This window comes from Denticeps clupeoides, chromosome 2 (assembly GCF_900700375.1).
Source record: "Denticeps clupeoides chromosome 2, fDenClu1.1, whole genome shotgun sequence".
Lineage (NCBI taxonomy): Eukaryota > Metazoa > Chordata > Actinopteri > Clupeiformes > Denticipitidae > Denticeps > Denticeps clupeoides.
In genome coordinates this window covers 9,963,540-9,984,819 of record NC_041708.1, presented here as the reverse complement: position 1 = coordinate 9,984,819, position 21,280 = coordinate 9,963,540, and the positions used below count along the sequence as shown (strand labels likewise).

The 21,280-nt window shown below is 39.8% G+C and overlaps 1 protein-coding gene across 2 annotated transcripts; it reads left to right on the top strand.

The window, feature by feature from the left end:
* Positions 1 to 1,576: 1,576 nt before the first annotated feature.
* LOC114767658 (NACHT, LRR and PYD domains-containing protein 12-like) lies at positions 1,577 to 19,299 on the top strand. Of its 2 annotated transcripts, XM_028959431.1 has the most exons (15): positions 1,577 to 2,119; positions 3,388 to 3,495; positions 4,427 to 4,537; positions 4,774 to 4,872; positions 5,582 to 5,695; positions 6,020 to 6,461; positions 7,246 to 7,462; positions 11,459 to 13,322; positions 13,418 to 13,591; positions 13,677 to 13,853; positions 14,467 to 14,640; positions 17,034 to 17,207; positions 17,483 to 17,656; positions 17,783 to 17,829; positions 18,063 to 19,299. In XM_028959431.1, the coding sequence occupies exons 1-15, from the start codon at positions 2,046 to 2,048 to the stop codon at positions 18,548 to 18,550; spliced, it is 4,437 nt and encodes a 1,478-aa protein (XP_028815264.1). In that variant the 5' UTR covers positions 1,577 to 2,045; the 3' UTR covers positions 18,551 to 19,299. The 2 variants fall into 2 exon arrangements, with proteins under 2 accessions (XP_028815264.1, XP_028815265.1); XM_028959432.1 differs by lacking the exon at positions 4,427 to 4,537.
* The last annotated feature ends 1,981 nt before the right edge of the window (positions 19,300 to 21,280 follow it).

Below are 21,280 nucleotides of genomic sequence, written 5' to 3'. Positions count from 1 at the left end.
CCTTCATTTAATTTAATCTTCTCACATTTAATCAGTGTTCAACAAACTGCTTGGGCATTTAAAATTTGCATTTGTAAACCATTTTACAAATGCATTTCCTGCAAAGAACTATTTCACAATTTGAAAAATAAAAGTGCTTTACGTAATCAACATAAACGTACCAACGTATCAAATAAATAACAATTGGAGAGACCTGGAATACTAACAAAAGGTGCCCGCTTGCATTTTGAACTGGAACCATGCTAATAAAATCACTTTTGAATCAGCTGTTGAATCAGAGTTGTTCGCATGACCAAGAGTTTGCTGAACTGATAGAGTTTGTTTAGTTTTGCGCAGAGCCGATCAGGCAAGTGGTCCGGATCAGATTCTCACGGCCTCTTCGCCATGTGTGACCGCGCATTTACCCCCCCCCCGCATCACCACGAAACACATGTAGTGGCCTTACAGTTCCAGTTGATCACGGGGCCCTAAATAGACCTATGCATTAATTGATAAAATAGCACAATGGATGGCATGATAGTTTTAGAATTTGACTGTTTTGATTTCTGTTTTTTATTTCTTCCCTCCTCAACTCAAGGACTGGCCATTTGAGTCGGCCCATTAACAATGTTCGTACACAAAGGCCTCTCTGAATCAGAAGGTTGCCGGTTCGAATTCCGATCCGCCAAGGTGCCACTGAGGTGCCACTAACCAAAGCACCATCCCCACACACTGCTCCCCGGGCACCTGTCATGGCTGCCCTCTGCTCACTAAGGGTGATGGGTTAAATGCAGAGGACAAATTTCACTGTGTGCACCGTGTGCTGTGCTGCTGTGTAAGTAACTTTTTTTTAAAAGGTTTGGGTGATATATGAGGATTATGATCTTTGGTCTTTGGATGCCCTCTAGTGGATGTAATGGGTGTCAAGACATATTCAGTTTATAGTCCATTTTTTCCATACAGTATCTACATTTAATGAATAAATTTAAATCATTGTTAACAGGGCGTCAGCAATTCAAACACCTTTTAGCCAAGTCTGCATCTACACAGTAAAGAGACAACATTCCTCCAGGACCATGGGCCAACATACAAAACACAAGACAGGACTGCACAGACAGAAGTGTAACCAATAACAGCAGTGCAAGACAGACGAGTATACAATCAAATGACAAAATGCAAAATAAATATGTATTTTATGTGCAAAAGACCAACCATAGATGACAGGGATGCAAGACAGGGATGCAAGAAATATTGAGAATGAATTCCATCAAAAAAGGAAACATTATTGTGAACATCAGTATTATGAGAGTTATTTAATTTAGAGGCTGGTCGGTTTGGATTGAGCTGATCTATTAAAATCTATTAAAAGGCTACCATTTCTTCTGTCTGAAGGCTTAGCTTCAGTGGCACATTACAATATACATTTTTTTGCCTTTGTGTGTGTTTTTCGGTGTAATTACACACTCCTCGCCTTAGCTGAAGGCCACGTATTTTTTAGAATTCGACAAAAACTGCAACATTAGCATATGCTAGCAGGTGTTGTGACGAATCCTCCTACCTGCGCTTGGCTCCGCCCCCTCTCTTTGCATTTCGGGAGCAGGATTTTCCCACGAGGGCGCAATTTACGTCATATACTCTTTTCTACGGCGAAGCGGTTCGTAATGAAACTATTTTGAGATAATTTTTGCCATTATCAAAACACGAGGTCATAGACTGGACATTTTTTTGGACAAAACTGAAGCGCAGCTTGAGACAACTTGACATGAATACTTGTGAAATATGTCGGAAGTGAATCTGGCCGTCGCCTGAAATCTGTGGAGAAGAGGACGACCGTATTATACCATCTGGATTTCTAGATATCAGGCATTTACTCTATTGCACAAATACAGAAATGTAGTTTGGCTGTGAATATTTGTGGCTGTTATTCTTGCTGCACTTATAGACAACTCTCTACTGGAAGACGGAGATTAGAGAAGCTTTGAAAGAGAACTGGAAATTGTGCCTGAATTGGACCTTTTTATCGGCCATTTCTTCTCAAGCATGAGGAAGCCTCAACTGCACTCAACATGAGTCTGTCTGTGGAGGATGAAGATGGCCCTGCCAGCCCAAAGTCTGGGGATGACCAAGGAAGCATTAAGAGGTGAATCAAACAAAGTATTACTTTAAGGATGTGCAAAAAGTTTTCTTTATTATTGGTTTGTATTTTTCCCTTTAACAGTTTTGCTGATAGATAGTGATTGTGTAAATTTACATTTACAGCATTTATCAGACGCCCTTATCCAGAGCGACTTACAGTCAGTAGTTACAGGGACAGTCCCCCCCTGGAGACACTTAGGGTTAGGTGACTTGCTCAGGGACACAATGGTTGTAAGTGGGATTCGAACCTGGGTCTTCTGGTTCATAGGCGAGTGTGTTACCCGCTAGGCTACTACCACCACAGGTTACAGGTGTACATGTTATAGGTCACAATTAATGTAGGAAAGGTTTTGAAAAGGGTTTTACTTCACAAAAACCTGCGTACACTTTTTATATACACTGTACAGGTCATTAAGTAAACAGTTAAGGCAAAAACTCCTCACTCTTTGACAAGCATTGATAAAGTGAAGTGATTGTCGTTGTGAACAGTGGCACCCTTCCCATTTCGGGTCCATTTTTTTTACCCGCTAGGCCAACGTCTGCCTTAAAGTGTACAACCTAAAGTGTATAAGGAATAGAGAGAAAAAAGAACATAATTCAAATGTGTCAGAAATATCATTGATTGGTGTAATGCTTGTTCATGTCATGCTAATTATTTACTTGTCCAAAAATGGCTACCACATTGTCACAGAGTGATGCACACACTGCCCAAAACCAGATGTTGGTCCAAAGACCAATATTTGAACTATAGTGTTTTATTACAATGGCACTATGCCTACATGGAAATGTAGATAAGCCATTCAATGTGGGGCTTCAATAAACCTTAACTCAAGGTAGTGGTGGCCTAGCATGTAAGGAAACAGACTCATAATTGGAAAGTTAGGGGTTCAAATTTCCACTGAGGTCCCCTTGATCAAGGCTCCATCTCCAATCACTGCTCATCACTGCTCCCCAGGGTCCTTCATGGCTGCCCACTGCTCACCAAGATGATAGGTTAAATGCAGAGAAAACATTTGATTGTGTTCAGTGTGCTGTGCTGCACTGTTTCACAATGACAAGCACTTCACTTAACTTTGAAATATGAGTGCCTTCACCTCTTCCATCATTTGTAATCTTAACAAAAGCGCCGTTTTGCCATCTACACTTCTCACACCATGGTATGCTTTGTTTGATACGCATGCATATCATACACCATGTTTGTGTATGATATGCATGTAACATGTCATTTCATAGCATGTAAGATGTTTTTTTTTTTTTTTTTTTTTGCCCTAGGGCAGAGAAGCATGGTTCCCCTACAGAAAGACATCTGTCTGTGAACAGTGATGAATCAATGGATAAGGACATCAACTTCAGGCAGAGACCCCACACTCATGACACAAGGTCTGTACTCTGAACATATAAAATACATAAATATACGGATTCATGAATTATGGAGGTACAAACCAACCGAAACTGAAGAGGCAGAAAGGGCAAAGGGCAACAGGTCATATATAACCCCAACAGAAACACAATGACTGTGCGAACTCATCGTCGATCTTGTGTTACGTTGTTGTAATGCAATTTTTCTGGACTGATTATATTTCATGATGACTGCCTTCTTCCCCTGACCACACTTTCTGGACTGCCCTTTGGATCTTACGGCGTACACTTTTTATATACACTATACAGGGTATTAAGTAAACAGTAAGGGCAAAAACTGCTCACTCTCTGCGTCGCTCCTTCGACAAGCATTGATAAAGTGAAGTGATCAATTTTTTACCCGCTAGGCCAACCTCTGCCCTAAACCTTAAGTGCATAACCTTAAGTGTATAGGGAACCTAAACCTAAAGTGTATAGGGAATAGCAAGGGAAAAAAAGAATCTAAATCCAAATGTGTCAGAAATATCATTGATTTGTGTAATGCTTGTTCATGTCATGCTCACATTGTCACAAAGTCATGCTCACACTGCCCAGAACAACCTGGTCCTGCTCCAATACTAAGACCTCGCTTGTCTTTACAGTGAAATGTTTGTCACATCGGCAGCTACCACTACATTATATTTACAAGCATATGCTACGCTCTGAAATACTAAAAACCCTTACACCAAAACCTTCAACATTCAAACACCCCCATACACCTTGTTGCACCCTGTTAGAAATTCGAAAAATGTTGTGACATTGTGTTGTGACATCTATCTGTTACACACATACAAGTAAGCATGTATCATGGCAAAACAGTTTTTCCAAAAACAAATGTTTTAAATAGGTAATTGTTTGGCAAATCTAAATAGGTAAAAGTTGGCAAAACAGCATTTTTAACTATTTTTTTCAGGGAGTTAATGAAGGGGCGAAACACTTCACACAGATGCCTGTCTGAGAAGAGTGATGATTCAATGGATAAGGACATCAATTTCAAACAGAGAGCTCATGCATCTCCTTTAAGGTAGTATAAGTACAGTATTTTTATTGGAGAAAAGGAATGAAGACAATGCACACGTTCACACTAGTTAAAAAGTGAGCCATTGTAATGTGACAAAAGAACTGATTTTTCATGTAAATGTACTGTAGGGCCCCCAGAATTTATCCATTGCAACCTTAATGGCCCAGACCATAGCAGTTATAAATTGTCAGTGTACTTTCTCTGCTCAGCTTGTTTGTTTTTGATGTTGTTACCAACAGGCCAAGCTCCATTTCACGAAGGTGCCGGTCAGAATCGAGTGAGGACTCGATTGATAAGGACATCAACTTCAGACAGAGGTTTCATACAACCAACAGAAGGTCTGCAATAATTACAAAAAAGAATTGAAAATGTTTGGCAACTGTTTACCACAGTTCCAAAGTCCAATATTTGAACTATAGGGTTTTATTACAATGGCACTATGCCTACATGGAAATGTAGATAAGCCATTTAAGGTGGGACTGCAATAAACCCTAACTCTAACCCTAACTCAGGGTAGTGGTGGCCTAGCATGTAAGGAAGCTGACTCATAATAGGAAGGTTAGGGGTTAAAATCCTGAACTGTCAAGGTGCCACTGATGTCCTGTTGAGCAAAGTACCGTCCCCACTTACTGCTCCTCTGGGACCTTTCATAACTGCCAACTGCTCACTGAGGTTGATGGTTAAATGCAGAGGACATTTTACATTTTACATTTTTATGGCATTTATCAGATGCCCTTATCCAGAGCGACTTACAATCAGTATTTACAGGGACAGTCCCCCCCTGGAGCAATTTAGGGTTAAGTGTCTTGCTCAGGGACACAATGGTAGTAAGCGGGATTTGAACCTGGGTCTCCTGGTTCACAGGCAAGTGTGTTATCCTCTAGGCTACTACCACCCTAATTTTGTTGTGTGCTCTGTGGGCTGTGCTGCAGTTTCACAATGACAATCACTTTCACTTTAAAATACGAATACATTCCCCTCTTCTGCCGCATCATTTGAAATCTCATTATTTAAGACAAGAACCTGTAAGATGTTTTTTTGCCCTAGGTACTTGGCAGAGAAGCATGGTTATCCTACAGAAAGGTGTCTGTCTGTGAACAGTGATGAATCAATGGATAAGGACATCAACTTCAGGCAGAGACCCCACTCTCATGACACAAGGTCTGTACTCTGAACAGAAGAGGCAGAAATGGCAAAGGTCAACAGGGCGTATAAAAACCCAACAGAAACACAAAGACCCTGCAGACTTATTATTTATCTTGTGTCACGTTGTTGTAAGCCAATTTTTTTGGTTATATCTGATTATATCTCACGACGACTGCCTTCCTCTGACAATGCATCCACTCCTGGCTCACAAGGTCCTTGCCCCTGATAGATTGCCCCATTGCCAAGAACATATTTGTGCTTAAAGCACATTGAGTAAAAAAATATAAATAGAACTCATTATAATCGTAAATAAAAAAATAAATATATTTATTTCTACAGAGCGATATCTGATGACCTCCAGTGTGCCACATGTCAAAAGAAGCTCAAGGATCTAATTTCAAGTCCAACTGGGTCAAGATACTTCAGACAGTGCATTTGTGATTGGGACACGTCTGGACTTATTCAAGTCCAGAAGACAGCGTCTGACCACTGTTCTGCTAAGCAGGGAGATGTGGTGTGTGATTTCTGTACAGAACCGAAACTAAAAGCCACCCATTCCTGTATAAACTGCCCAGCTTTACTCTGTCAGGCCCACACTGATCAACACAGTGAAATACGAGCCCTGCAGAAACACACACTGGTCGAACTGACTGAATCTCAGGAGCAAAAATATTGCCCCCATTATAGAGTTCTGGAGATATTCTGCAAATCGGACCAGACAAACATCTGTTGGGATTGTGCAGCAGATGAACACAAATGTCACATTAAATACTACAGAGATGTAAGTAACACATCCAATACTTTCTGTGATCATGTTCACTGAGTTTCTTGGTTTTGAAATTTTATAGAGCTTTACTGGAAAGAAACTACTTTCATTTCCTTAATATTTTTTTTATGTCACGTGAGTTTCCCATTTGTGGCTATCAGCATGACCTGTCAGTCATGTGCATAAGTATATAGTCATGTGAATGTCTGTACAATGGATTTTTGCCCATTTGTGCCTTAGTATGTCAAGGTCAATTACTCCAAAACAAACAACATGTCAAACATGAACATGGACAGACTGACAGGCACTAAACAGAGAGTATAGATTACATTTTTCAAAGAGACACATCAGAAGACATTCACACAGACTGAAGAACTTTTTGCTGTAAAGTGCAAACTGAATTGGCAGGTGGGACATTGTATCGTGTTCATCTGGATATTTGATGTTATATTTTCTTATATTGACACTGACAAATTCACCATATAGTGAAAGTGATTGCTTCACTACAGCAGAACTACAGACCTCGGCATTTACTGGACTGCAGTGTGTGGGGACAGTACCTTGCTCAAGGGGACCTCAGTCATTTTGGCACTTTGACGGTTCAGGATTTGAGCCCACAACCTGCTCACCAGTACACTTTCAGTACAGCTGTTTTCCATGTGCATTAAAAATGTACTCAATATGTGTTCTAAAAGTATTCTGAATACTTTTTTAACCAACTCTATGCAATAACCAGTTAAATTTATTCAGAATTAACAATGGCTATATATTTATTTATTACTACTATTTTCTTTCATAGATCACTGTGCCAGATACATTGCACCTTATTCAAGTTGCCTTTGGAAGCCTGATGAAGAAGAGCTTTGAAAATTTTAAATTACATCTGAACAAAGATTATCCAGAAATATTAGGGAGTGAGACAGAGTCTCTCTGTGCGGCAGATGTTGGAAAGAAAATGACAGAATGCTTTGGCAATGAAGGAGCTCTCCGAATTCTGCTTCACTCTCTGGAGAATGGTATGTGTTCTTTATTTTAAGTCAGAAGTGTAATTGACAGGGATGCAATAAGACCGTTTATGTAACTGTATGCCATCCCATGGCCATCCTTTCCTGATTTTTCATCCAAAACACACAGAAAGCTTGTTTTTTGTCTTTTTTTCATATTTTTAGACCTATGTTACAAAGCTGTAGGAGTCACCAATGGTCAATCAGTGCCATTAATTCACATATAATTATTGTTTTATGAATAAATGGACATTTATGCTAATTTGTACTTAATGACAGTCTTCAAAAAAGTCGCATACTGATATTGGTAATATATTTGAGGTTGCAAACAGTCCAGTAATTACAGATAATGTGCCTTGAAGTTGTGACTATTTGCCTTGGAATTTAGTGAGTTGCTCCACAAGTTTGTTTCTTTCTGGGAGATTTCCATCACTTGGTTGCACTTTTCTCTAAGTAAGTGACTGTGTCTGTATTTGAGATTCATATTTGCATCCTGAGTCGTATGAGTCCTGTTGCCAGCGCAGGCGATCAAACATCTATTAAGCAGAAATGCAGTGAAATAGGCTTTTTCTCCTGTCCCTTCTGGAAATATGCCTGGCAAAACAGGGTCTGGCATATCTACATCTTATCCGTCCTTCAGGACCTGCTGGAGCAATGGATGTTGAAGTGGTCTCTTTTAATACACCGAGCACAGCTCAAGCACGGTGCGCCACTCGCCAGCCTTGCACATGCACGGCCTTGAAATAGGTTTTTGGTGTGTTGCGCACTGCTTGTGGCAGCATTTCCCTTGGACAGCAGCATCGGGCCTGGAGGCCTGCTCTCCGCAGCAGTCTTGAGTGTGCAGTCGTTTTCGTAAGTCATCCTGCAGGTTGGTAGGACGATGAAGCTGGAGGAGGGTTTTGTAATTGTAGACAGGGACATTGTTTTCTCCTTGGTCTATGTGCTTTTTGCCCACCCATTCTTGATTTAAAGCAAAAGAGCTGCATTCATGTGCGCATTTGAATAATGTGGCGAGATTTTGCTGAACCTGGAATAAGAGCTTTTTATTTGTTAAAGCTGGAAGTTTGAGTCAACAGTAGAACATGCCCCTAAACGCCTAGTGCCTAACCACCCACTACATTAAACTGTGTTTAACCTGTGTAAAATACATCTCAAAAATAGATCATGCAACATTCAACTAATTACCTCTAAACTGTTCATTTGCCCATGCAGTTCCTTTCCTTCTTAGTCTAACAAGCTGGAGAGAAGGCTGATCAACAACACTATTCCCACAAAAAGTCAATGTAAATATTAACACTAATCGCTTTTTTAATGTTTATGTCTGATATGTATGCATCTGGTGCTGGTCTGTCAATTTTTAAAAGGACATTTCGAAGAACATTTGTTTTAATGTCCTGCACAATCAGTCATTATTAAACCAATTAACTTGGTGAACTGAACTCATGGCCAGGATTTGTGTTCATTTGAAGAGCACTGGTAAACAACTGAACTTGAGGAATAATATGGGGACTCATCACGAGAAGGCTGGTGCAGCTCATGTGAAAGTGAAGTGATTCTCATTGTGATACACAGCACAGCACACAGTGACACAAAGAAATGTGTCCTCTGCTTAACCATCACCCTTAGTGAGCAGTGGGAAGCCATGACAGGCGCCGGGGAGCAGTGTGTAGGGACGGTGCTTTGCTCAAAGGCACCTCAGTGGCACCTTGACGGATTGGGATTCGAAGCGGTAACCATCCGATTACAGGGCCACTTCCTTAACCGCTAGGCCACCACTGGCCCATGCAAACATTGCTGAAATCTTGCGTGGTGTGTGTGGGCTCGAGCTGGCTGAACATGGGTGATTGGCTTGGCATGTAGATGCTGAATCCCAGTACAAATTGGGACTGTACCATCAACAACATCAACAACATGTATTTCTTATATAGCCCAAAATCACATACAGTATGTCTTCATGGGCTTTGATAGGCCCTACAGTTGACACCCCCCGCACTTGACCCTTCTGCGCACAAGGAAAAATCTCCACACAAAAAAACTCTAGGAGAGAGAAAAAAAGAAAGGAAGAAACCTTGGGAAGGAGTGATACAGAGAGGGACCCCCTTCCATTGTAGAGTGAGCCTACAAGTGTTGTCAGTGCAGGGTTTGTGATTGTCCAAGAGTCCATTATGATGCAACTGGTCCATTTGAAAATCCCTGAAGCTTTAGTGGTACTGAGGGGCAAGATAGGTCAAAAGTAGTGCTGCACGATTAATCTAATCGCAATCGTAATCGCGATGTCAGTCTGTGCGATTACATGAATGCAAAAACCTGCGATTTAAATGATTAGTACATGGATTGGATCGGCAACATATCCATTCTCTCATTCTATCAAAGTTTGCGAGCTGACTGAAGTCTCACTTCAGTCGGAAGTGACGTGTTTGGTCACATGACTGTCGATGTCTATGGAGAGAAGGGCATAAAAATGCCTCACTCTTGTGCTGCTTGGGGCTGTACAAACCGCTGTACGCTCCAAACCAGATCCCAGGGGATTACATTTCATAGGTAAGGCTGGACAATTGTTTTGAATATATTTGGCCATTATAAAATCCCGTTTTATAAGTCTTAACCTTAGCTAAGCTAGGCTAAGCTAGCGAAGCTATGCATTCATGTGTTCAAGTCAGCCTCCAAACAATGTTTTGGCTAAACGTAGGCATTAACTATTTAGACTGTTCTTAGCTGTTTAGTTAACTTTTCTGAAACTTTGAAGGTTTCCTAAAGAAATTCTCCTCAGTTTACAAATCTTTTTTTTTTTTTATAATGGCCAAATATAATCAAAACAGTTGTTTAGCCTTACCAGGGTTTGTCGTTCGACAGTAATGTAAAAGAGTTTTTTGTGATTTATTTAATTTTGTAGAATATTGTATTTTGAAAGCACTGGGCATTTCAGGTTTTTATAAGTAGTTTGTATGTTTCACTTTGAAATTAAACATTTCACTATTAGTATGCGACTTTTCATTGATATACATGCAAGTGTCATTTATCATATCGCAATCGCATATCGCAATATTGATCTCAATAATCGCAATATGTCTTTTTCCCCAAATCGTGCAGCCTTAGTCAAAAATAGGATTTTGTAGTCAATCCTAAATTTGATGGGTAGCCAGTGCAGTGATTGTAAGACTGGGGTGATGTGGTCAGATTTCCTAGTTCTAGTTAGAACTCTGGCTGCAGCAATCTGAACTAACTGGAATTTACTCATGCACCTACTAGAGCATCTGGACAGTAGTGCATTGCAGTAATCTAACCTTGATGTAATAAAGGCATGGACCAACTTTTCTGCATCATGCATTGAGATGAAGTTTCTTATTTTTGCAATATTTCTAAGGTGAAAGAATGCTATTCTAGTGATATTATCGATATTATCGAATCGAATGATTCACATGTAGATAATGCATCAATGTGGACACCTAGATCCTTTACTTCAGTACTTGGTGAGATAGAAAGGCTATCCAGGGATAGGATGTAGTCAGCCAGCTTATGTCTGGCTGCTTGAGACCCAAGTACGAAAGCTTCTGTCTTATCAGGGTTTAACAGAAGAAAGTTGGTAAGCATCCACTGTCTAATGTCCTTCAGACAATTCTCTATTCTGTATAGCTGCTGCCTCTCATCTGGCATTGCTGATAGATACAACTGTGTGTCGTCAGTGTAGCAATGAAAGCTAATACCGTGTCTGTGAATGACGTCACCTAACAGTAAGATGTATAGGAAAAATAGTAACGGACCTAGGTCAGAGCCTTGTGGAACACCAAACTCTACTTTACTATATGAAGATGAATCACCATTGATGTCCACAAACTGATACCGATCGGTCAGATATGATCAGGTCAGTGAGAATCAGTCAGTCTGGGTTTTCTGGGGTAGGCAGTGGGTCAAGCACATCGAGGGCAAACAAGATAGTACTGTCTGACTGTTTAAATACAGACATTTGCAGTTTGCTGCAACTTATGTACTTTTTTTGTACCGTCACAGCAAATCCTTTATGTCAGCTCGAGAGGTCAGTCAAATCAAACCTGAAGAAAAAATTCAAAAATATATCTGAAGGCATTTCAGCTCAAGGACAAGCGACTTCTTTGAATGAGATTTTTACAGATGTGTACATAACAGAAGGAGGAGCTGCAGGTGTGAACAACCAACATGAAGTGAGGCAAATTGAAGCATACTCCCATGAGGAGGTCAATCAAGACACTCCCATCAAATGCAACGACATATTCAAACAACTTCCTGGACAAAGGAAAGAAATAAGAACGGTACTTTCCAAGGGGATTGCAGGAATTGGAAAGACAGTCTCTGTTCAGAAGTTTATTCTTGATTGGGCAGAAGGAAAAGCAAATCAAGACATTGAGGTGATTATCCCTCTTCCTTTTCGAGACTTGAATCTGCTGAAAAGCAGAAACTTAAGTCTGGAAAACCTTCTTCATCGATATGAACCGCATTTGAAAGCGGTAGAAGACATCGAAGAACTTGACGCTAAAGTTCTCCTAATTTTTGATGGTCTTGATGAATGTCGGCATCCTCTAGATTTCAATAAAAATGAACTCTGGAGCACTGTGACAGAACCCACCTCAGTAGATGTGCTGCTGACCAACATCATTTCAGGGAACTTGCTTCCATCGGCTCTTATCTGGATAACCTCTCGCCCAGCAGCTGCTTCGAAAATTCCTCCTCAGCATGTTGACCGGCTAACAGTCGTGCGTGGGTTTAATGATGATCAGAAGGAGGAGTACTTCAGGAAGAAGATATCTGATAAAACCCAGGCTGACAGAATTGTCAGACACATACAGACATCAAGGACTCTCTACATCATGTGTCACATACCAGTCTTCTGCTGGATTTCAGCCATGGTGCTTAGTAATGTTCTGAAAGATGTGGACATCGAAGAACTTCCACAAACGCTGACTGAGATGTACACGCACTTCCTTCTCATTCAGACAAGCTTGAAGAATGAGAAGTATGAAGAATTCAAAAGAAAAACTCCACAGGACCTTTCTTATCCAGACAAAGAGATGATCCTAAAACTTGGCAAACTTGCTTTTGAGCAGCTGGTTAAGGAAAACCAGATTTTCTATGAAGATGACCTGATAGACTGTGGCATAGATGTGAAGAAAGCATCAGTGTACTCTTCCCTTTGCACAGAGATCTTTCGGGAGGAGAAGGGACTGTACATGGAAAAAGTCTTCTGCTTTGTTCACCTTACCATTCAAGAGTACCTCGCTGCAGTGCATGTGCATGTTTCTTATGCGACAAACTCTGATGTTCTGAATATAAGCAAATACAGAAGAGACAAAGACAACTTCACACTGACAGATGTGCACAAAAACGTTGTGGAAAAAGCCCTACAGAGTCCAAATGGACACCTTGACCTCTTTCTACGCTTCTTGCTTGGTCTGTCACGGGATCAGGATCAAACAATTTTGCAGAACCTGCTGACTAAAGAAGATCCTGGAACGCTGTGGAAAATATTGAAAATAATCAGAAAACCCAGGAAGAGGCACAGCCACTCTGCCACAAACACAGAGATATTGGCGGACGCTGATGAGACGATCAAGTTCATAAAGCAAAAGATAAAGATGGTGTTGTCACCAGAGAGATCTATTAACCTGTTCCACTGTCTGAACGAGCTCAAGGACACATCTCTCGTTGACGAAATATTAAGCACCTTCCGATCAGCAGTCCTCTCAAATAAGAAGATAGAACCAGAGAAATGTTCTGCCTTGAGCTATGTGTTGCTGATGTCAGGGGAGATCCTCGAAGACTTTGACCTGAAGAAGTTTACAGCATCAGCTGAAGGTCTAGAAAGGCTACTTCTAATGTTGAAGGCCTGTAGGAAGGGAAAGTGAGTAAAAGCGATTAAATATTACAATGTCCAAAACACAATTCAAAGTTTACTTCATTTACATGTATATATTATGCCTTAAATCCATAACACAGGGCAGTGGACTGCAACATTACATCTAAATCATGTGAAACTGTGGCCATGGCTCTCCAGTCAGAGAATTCTCCTCTGAGGGAGTTAGATCTCAGCTACAACAATCTCACAGATGCGGGAGGGAAGAGGCTCTGTTCTGGGTTAATGAGTCCACATTGCAAACTGGAAAAGATCAGGTTCGAAGACGTCTTGACTACAGAAGATGAACAGTGCATCCTGTGTTTTTATGTAGTTAATTGTTCATGTGGATTTTTTTTGTAGCCTAAAAAGGTGCAGTTTCACAGACGCTGTGTGTGAATACTTGACCACAGCTCTTCACAGCTTCAAGACTTCACAGCTAAGAGAACTGAACCTCAGCTTTAATGACATTCAGGACTCAGGAATAACAGTCCTGTTTACTGCACTGATGAACCCACTTTGCAAACTTTCAAACATCAGGTAAGTCTGTTTTTACAATGATACTATAGTGAGCGTGGTAATGTTTCAATTCACTATTTGAACAGTGCAGTTGACTATACTTTCTATTGTTATATATAAATCAGGACCATTGTCTTTTATTCAATTCAAAGTATTATTCCATTTGTTGGCTTACAGTGGAATATTTACATTTCCCAATTAGGGCTACTAACACACTAGGGGTGGTAACACACTGGCCATTGAACCAGAGTTACAGGTTCAAACCCCACTTACTACTGTTGTGTCCCTGAGCAAGACTCTTAACCCTGATTGTTTCCAGGGAAACTATCCCTGTCACTTCTGATTGTAAGTTGCTCTGGATAAAGGCATCTTGTGTAAATTACATTAATATTACATTTATTTCAGCTTCATGCTCAACCAATCTCAATCTACTTACTCTTCTTTGCCTTCATAATTTTCACCTGACTGCCTTTATTCCTTATATTTCTACTGTTCCACTACCATGAATTGCTTGGTTAAAATGTTTACATTAAAATGATGACTGTTAAATGTTTTGTTTAATCTAAATGTCATAATTGGTTTTAATTAATTAAACAACATTCACTGTAATTAAGTTGTATTTGGCTAATTGCAGGGTGGCTGACTGTAATCTCACAGTTCAGTCCTGTGAAATCATGTCCTTGGTTCTCCAGTCAGAGAACTCAGCACTGATCGAGTTGGATCTCAGCTATAACAGTCTTGGGGATGATGGATTGAGTCTGCTTTGTTCTGGGCTGCTGAGCCCACACTGCATTTTACAGAAACTGTGGTAAGTAAATTGGTGTGTGTGGGTATAAGTAACGCATCAATTAAATCGCATAGATTACTAAAAGAGTTGCCAAAAAAGTCATAATCTATTCATTGTGTTGCGCGACGCTGAGACATTTGAGTGAAGACTATGAGGGGCCGTTAGGGACTATATTCAAAATTACCATCCATACATACGAAACCATAATTATACACAGAGTACACTTAAAAATGCACACATTTACAACTGAAATAATTTGCATTCACTAGTGAAACACCCTCACACAAACAGCTGAATGTCTATACATTCACACAAACAAGTGAAAGGCTTACACACAAAACTGAAACGCTCTCATACATACAACTGAAACGCTCATACACAAACAACTGAAATGCTCTCACACACGCAACTGAAAGTCTATACGTTCACACAAACAAGTGAAATGCTCTCACACACAAAACTAAATGCTCTCACACAAACAACTGAAATGCTCTCACACACACAAGTGAAACACTCTCACACAAACATCTGAAATGCTCTCACACACCCAACTGAAATGCTCTCACACACCCAACTGAAATGCTCTCACACACCCAACTGAAGCGCTCTCACACACACAACTGATAGTCTATACGTTCACACAAACAAGTGAAACACCCTCACACACACAACTGAAGCACTCTCACACACACTACTGAAACGCTCTCACACAAACAACTGAAAGTCTACATTCACACAAACAACTGAAACGCTCTCACAAACACAACTGAAAAGCTCTCATAAAAATGTGTGAAACCTTGTAAAAAGGTGTTTACATACACAATAAAAAAAAAACATCATCTTCACTAGTGTGTGTGAAAGCTTTTTGGTAATGTCTGTGAAAATGTTAACTAGTTTATACGAGAGTATTTTAGCTGTTTGTATGAGACATTTTTATTAGTGTAATTACTGTACATGCATTTCACTTGCATGTGTGGAAGGATTTCACTTGAACAGGAACCCATTTCACCTGAACTGGAAATATATATATATTTTTTTTAAAGTGCGCATTTTGACACTCCATCTTCACCGATGTCCACACCGCAGCCCACTGGTAATATAGCAGAAGCTACAGCGCTATTGCACAGTATTTTAGCTCCAGAAGAGACCATCAGATCATTGTCAGATGCGACAACAGCCGGGCAGCAACTGACTGTTCCAACACATAGTATGGACACTATGGACAATCGCCTGGTTGTGTGTGTGTGAGTGCGTTTCAGTTTTGTGTGTAAGCATTTCACTTGTTTGTGTGAATGTATAGACATTCAGTTGTTTGTGTGAGAGTGTTTCACTTGTAAACGTAAATGATTTCAGTTGTAAGTGTGTGCATCTTTCAGTGTAGTCTGTGAATGATTAGTTATGTATGGATGGTAATTCAGAATAAAATCCATAACGGCCCCTCATAGAACACACTTGGTCTCTCTCATGCACCAATGCACTGTTGAGCAGAGGTAGAGGAAAGACAAAAGGCCATAACTTGTCTGCGTTTTAATGCTTGGTTTTTACGCAAAAAACATGCAATTTTATGAAAAAAGTGCTGCTTTGAACAGTTTCTAACGCCTGTTGCCTGACGGTGCCAGTGGAAGCAAGCAGCAAGCAGTGGTCTGTACATGTGCTCAACAGTACCACACATTTTGTCTGCTTTTTTGTATGCGCTAAAACAAACCACGCAATACGCCTGGTCAGAGCTCCACTTTCACACTGTGTTTCACCAAGGGTGATGGTTAAAAGCAGAGGACACATTTTGTTGTGTCACCATGTGCTGTGCTGTGTTATATAAAATCACTTCACTTCTTATATCTGCATCCCTGCCACATCAACACCATCTGAGCGGCTGTTTTCTGCAGCAGGCAACATAGCCTCAAAAAAAAAAAAAAAAGTGATCCTGAGCCTGGAGAGTGTGGACATGCTCACATTTTTCATTTTTGCATTGTAATGCAAAGTGTCGGCACCAAGGGAGTGAGATAGAGCAAGTGTGCATGTCAGTGTGATGGTTGGTGAGTGTGTGCATCTAGAGTGTAGTGTAGAGAACAAGTTCTGACATTCAAAGTCCTGTTAAATTTTCTGATTTGTTTTGTTAAAATAATCGTTAATAGCAGCCCTGATGAGTATAGAAGAAAAATAATTGTATATCACTCACATAAATCATATAAATGTTTATAATATATATATATATGGGTAACCCAGTGTTTAACCAATTTAATACTTCTAGGTCATTTCATAGAGGGCCAGGGAAAAAGTCTGGATGACTGAAGACTGTGTTCACTGTGTTTGCACCTACTCAGTCCTCCCTTCACCTTGACTTATCAGTGCTTTTAGATTTGTAGGAAGCAGCAAATGTTGCCACCAGTTGTCTGTGGTTTGGTCTGTTACAGGCTTGGAGAATGCGGTCTAACAGCTGACTGCTGTGCAGAACTGGCCAAAGTACTTCAGTGTTCTACATCAAAGCTAATAAACCTTAAACTAAGAGATAACGACCTGGAGGATCGTGGAATCAAAGTGCTGTGCACCGGACTGCAGGATCCAAATTGTAGACTACAAACCCTGGGGTAAGACAACGTAATGGGACTCCTACTACAAAACATTTTAGCAAAAGCTGCTTAGACCCTTACATCAAGCTGCACCAAAAAAGAAAAAAGGGGTCAATGCCCCAAAAAGGCAGAATGCTTGCACACATCCATGCACAGATTTTAAATAAAGCTGACCGTAACAAAAAGAAAACCAACCCTTGACCAGCTTGAAGTTGATTACATTTAATATAGAGTTCAAGAGATGAGACGTATGTAAGGCAGTAATAGCTGTGAAAAAACCTGATTCTTTGCAGAATGACCGGATGTCTCATCACAGATGAGGGCTGCACTTGTCTAGCTTCGGCTCTGGCTTTGAACCCCTTACATCTAAAGGAGCTGTACCTGAATTACAACCACCCAGGAGATACAGGAATTGAGCGTCTTCATGCGCTAATGATGAATCCTGAAATAAAACTAGAAAAGCTGGTGTAAGTGTCACGACCCCCTTTAAAATATTTTTACCATAATAAACATTATTTCTGCCATACATTATGAGGTTCATTATAAATGTTTATCTATAAACTTTTTATTTATCTGTTTTTTTGGATTTGAAGTCTGGAACCTTTAGGAGATACAAGGATCATTGCTGGATCTAGGAAATGTAAGGAAATTATAAGTCATTGCAACCATTTATTATTGTTGAGGATGCTGGCAACATAAAACTATGGGCATACTTATAGCATAGATTATAGAACTTATTGAATATCATGCTTTTGGCGGAGGAAATCAATCTTCAGACCATAGAATCTACATACAAGGTCTGCCTGGAGTTGTGGCAGACCTGCCTAATGTTGTGTTTTAAATCAATTGTTTGCATTAATATCTTATCTACAGATATGAATCAACTTACACTTAAACCCTGCGCTAACAGCCATCTGCTTTTGCTGTCTGAGGATAAAAGATCAGTGGAAACAAGAGACCTGAGTGAAATTGATATTCAAAGCAAGGAGGCCTTGCCTAAGCATTGCTACTGGGAGGTGGATTGGACTGGAGAAAAAATAGAAGTAGGAGTTTCATCTCAAAGGAGGAAAACCGAGAACCAACCTTTCCCATGTCTGGTCATCCAACGAAACACTTATTGTTTCGTGCATAATGGCAAGACAGTTTCTGAACGAATCAACTACCCAATTCAAAGAATCGGGGTATATCTGGACAAGGTAGCAGGCAGCTTATCTTTCTACTGTGTGTTCCCTGGAGCACAGTACTTCTTGGACAAATTCTACAAAACTGGTGCGCAAAACCGATTCTTTGCGGCTTTTAAACTTTACTCCAATTCCACCATGAGCCTGTGCTCGCTCTATGAACAAAATGATGAGCTGTAAAATACTGTGGGCATCATGCAAGGAAAAATAGGAACTCAGCAGATCACTGAGGAAAACATGAAAACCATATGAAAACCCTTCCTGACAGGGTAAAACATCACCAAACAATGACCTGACTGAGAACAGACACAAATAGTGCAGCTTTAAACATGCATATACAGGTGAGAACAATCTAGAATCAAGGGAACATAGGACGAACATAAAAACTCTGGTCCGAACCACAGGCTTGGACTATGGAAAGGATCCTGATAAAAAATAATTTCTGTAAAAATTATTTTTATTGATTTATTTTATTAATTTTGTATATCTGTATTTATAGCAGTGTGTATACTTTAATGCCTACACTCAGTGGTGTCGTCATTAGCAGAATCCCCACTTTTGTCTTCAGAGCTGTTCAGAGATGCAACATAAACTCCATGGTGAACACAAGGTTTCATTCATTTATCCATACTTCATAGAAAAATTGAGGAATTAAAATGAATTGAGACAAGTAAACAGGTGTGCATATATTTTAGAGAAAATGTTCTATGTAGATGATGTCTGTAATTTTGAATGGTGTGTTCTCAGATCACTGATCACCAGGCCAGTTCTTCAGCCTCTGAAGGTTTCTTAAGGGATTACATTAAATGCAGGTTTTGGATGTTACAAAATTCATGTATACAGAACACAAAAAGTATTCTGCACTCGGTACTATATTTACTCCCTCAAATGCAGAAGTAAATGACTGTCAATAAAATATAATATTAATATTTTTTCTTCTGTGATGATGCAGATCTGCAAAATAACTGACAAATGCACCAAGCACAATGTACTTGAAAAGGAATATTAACAAGTAGTGATTAACCACAGTTGTTTTACACTTGCATTTCAAACATATTTTATATATTCAAGAAAGTACATTACCTTTAAATATATACATTATACATTATTGACTGTATTTATGGCAAGGAATTTAGTCATCAATACATTTTGAAAGAACTGCAACTCTGTTTAGGAAGAGATGAAACAGCTGATGAGACTGTGTAGATCCTGATAACAATGGATGTGTGACATGTTTGAAATGTGGCACACTGATGACATCTGGTGTCCAAAATAGTCAGTGTCATGGTGGTGAGAAAGCACAGTTTAAGATTCACCCATTCAAATTCAGCTAACCCATACAATCATTAAAAGACAAATCAGTTATTATTTAGATTTTTTATTCAAGATGACATCCAGGACATACAGGAAAAGAAGTTGAATGGTTTTCCTCCTATGACCTCTTGTGTGACAATGCGTTCAAATCTCAGCTCATATTCAGACAACATAAGGCTTCCAGCACTGACATGAGCTGATACGAGCAGGGATACTTTCATTTATGTTAAGCAAGAGCACAATGAAGCTACTTAGTGCTGCACGATTAATCTAATCGCAATCGTAATCACGATGTCAGTCTGTGCGATTACATGAACGCAAAAAGCTGCAATTTAAATTATTAGTACATGGATTGAATCGGCAACATATCAATCATTCTCTCAAAGTTGTGAGCTGACTCGTCTCACTTCAGTCGAATGTGATGTGTTTGGTCACATGACTTTCGACTCGGTTAAATGGAGACGTCAGATTCGTGACTCACATAGACATATGGGTAGATGTACGTCAACGTTGCCGTCATATTGCGATAGACTCTGTTGTGCAGTGAAGCATATACATGTCTATGGAGAGAAGGGCAAAAAAAAACTCTTGTGCTGCTTGGGGCTATACAAACCACTGTACACTCCAAACCAGATCCTGGGGGATTACATTTCATATGTTTTGTTTTGAATATATTTGGCCATTATAAAATCCCATTTTATAAGTCTTAACCTTAGCTAAGCATTCCTGTGTTCAAGTCAGCCTCCAAACAACGTTTTGGCTAAACGTAGGCATTAGCTGTTTAGTTAAATTTTCTCAAACTTTGAAGAAATTAACTTCAGTTTACAAATCTTAACCTTAGCTAAGCTAGCAAAGCTATGCATCCCTGTGTTCAAGTCAGCCTCCAAACAACGTTTTGGTTAAACGTAAGAACTATAATACGGGATTTTATAATGGCCAAATATAATGAAAACAGTTGTTTAACCTTACCAGGGTTTGTCGTTCGACAGTAATATAAAGAGTTTTTTGTGATTATTTAATTTGGTAGAATATTGTATTTTGAAAGCACTGGGCATTTCAAGTTGTTAAAAGTAGTTTGTATGTTTCACTTTGAAATGAAACATTTCACTATTAGTAATTTGTATGTGACTTTTCATTGATATACAAGCAAGTGTCCTTTATCATATTGCAATGGCATATCGCAATATTAATCTCAATAATTGCAATATGTCTTTTTCCCCAAATCGTGCAGCCCTAAAGCTACTCATAAACCCCTATGAAGCATTAACATTGTATTTGTGACATTTGTGACAAATTTTGTGAACCTACATCAAGAATAACTAATCTCCGTTGTCAGTCACAAATAATCATGGCTACTACACTTGGGACCGCTCTAATAAATATGCTTTGATTATAAGGATTAAGTTGGCTGCCAAATCTACTGAAGTCCCCTTGAGCAAAATACCCTCCCCACACACTGATCCCCGAGCGCCTTTCATGGCTGCCCACTTCTCACTAAGGGTGATGGGTTTCACCTTCCTTCTCATGACCAACAAAATTGGGACAAACATCTCCCCTTACTTCAGCACAGCAAAAAAAATTAGAAAACATACAGCC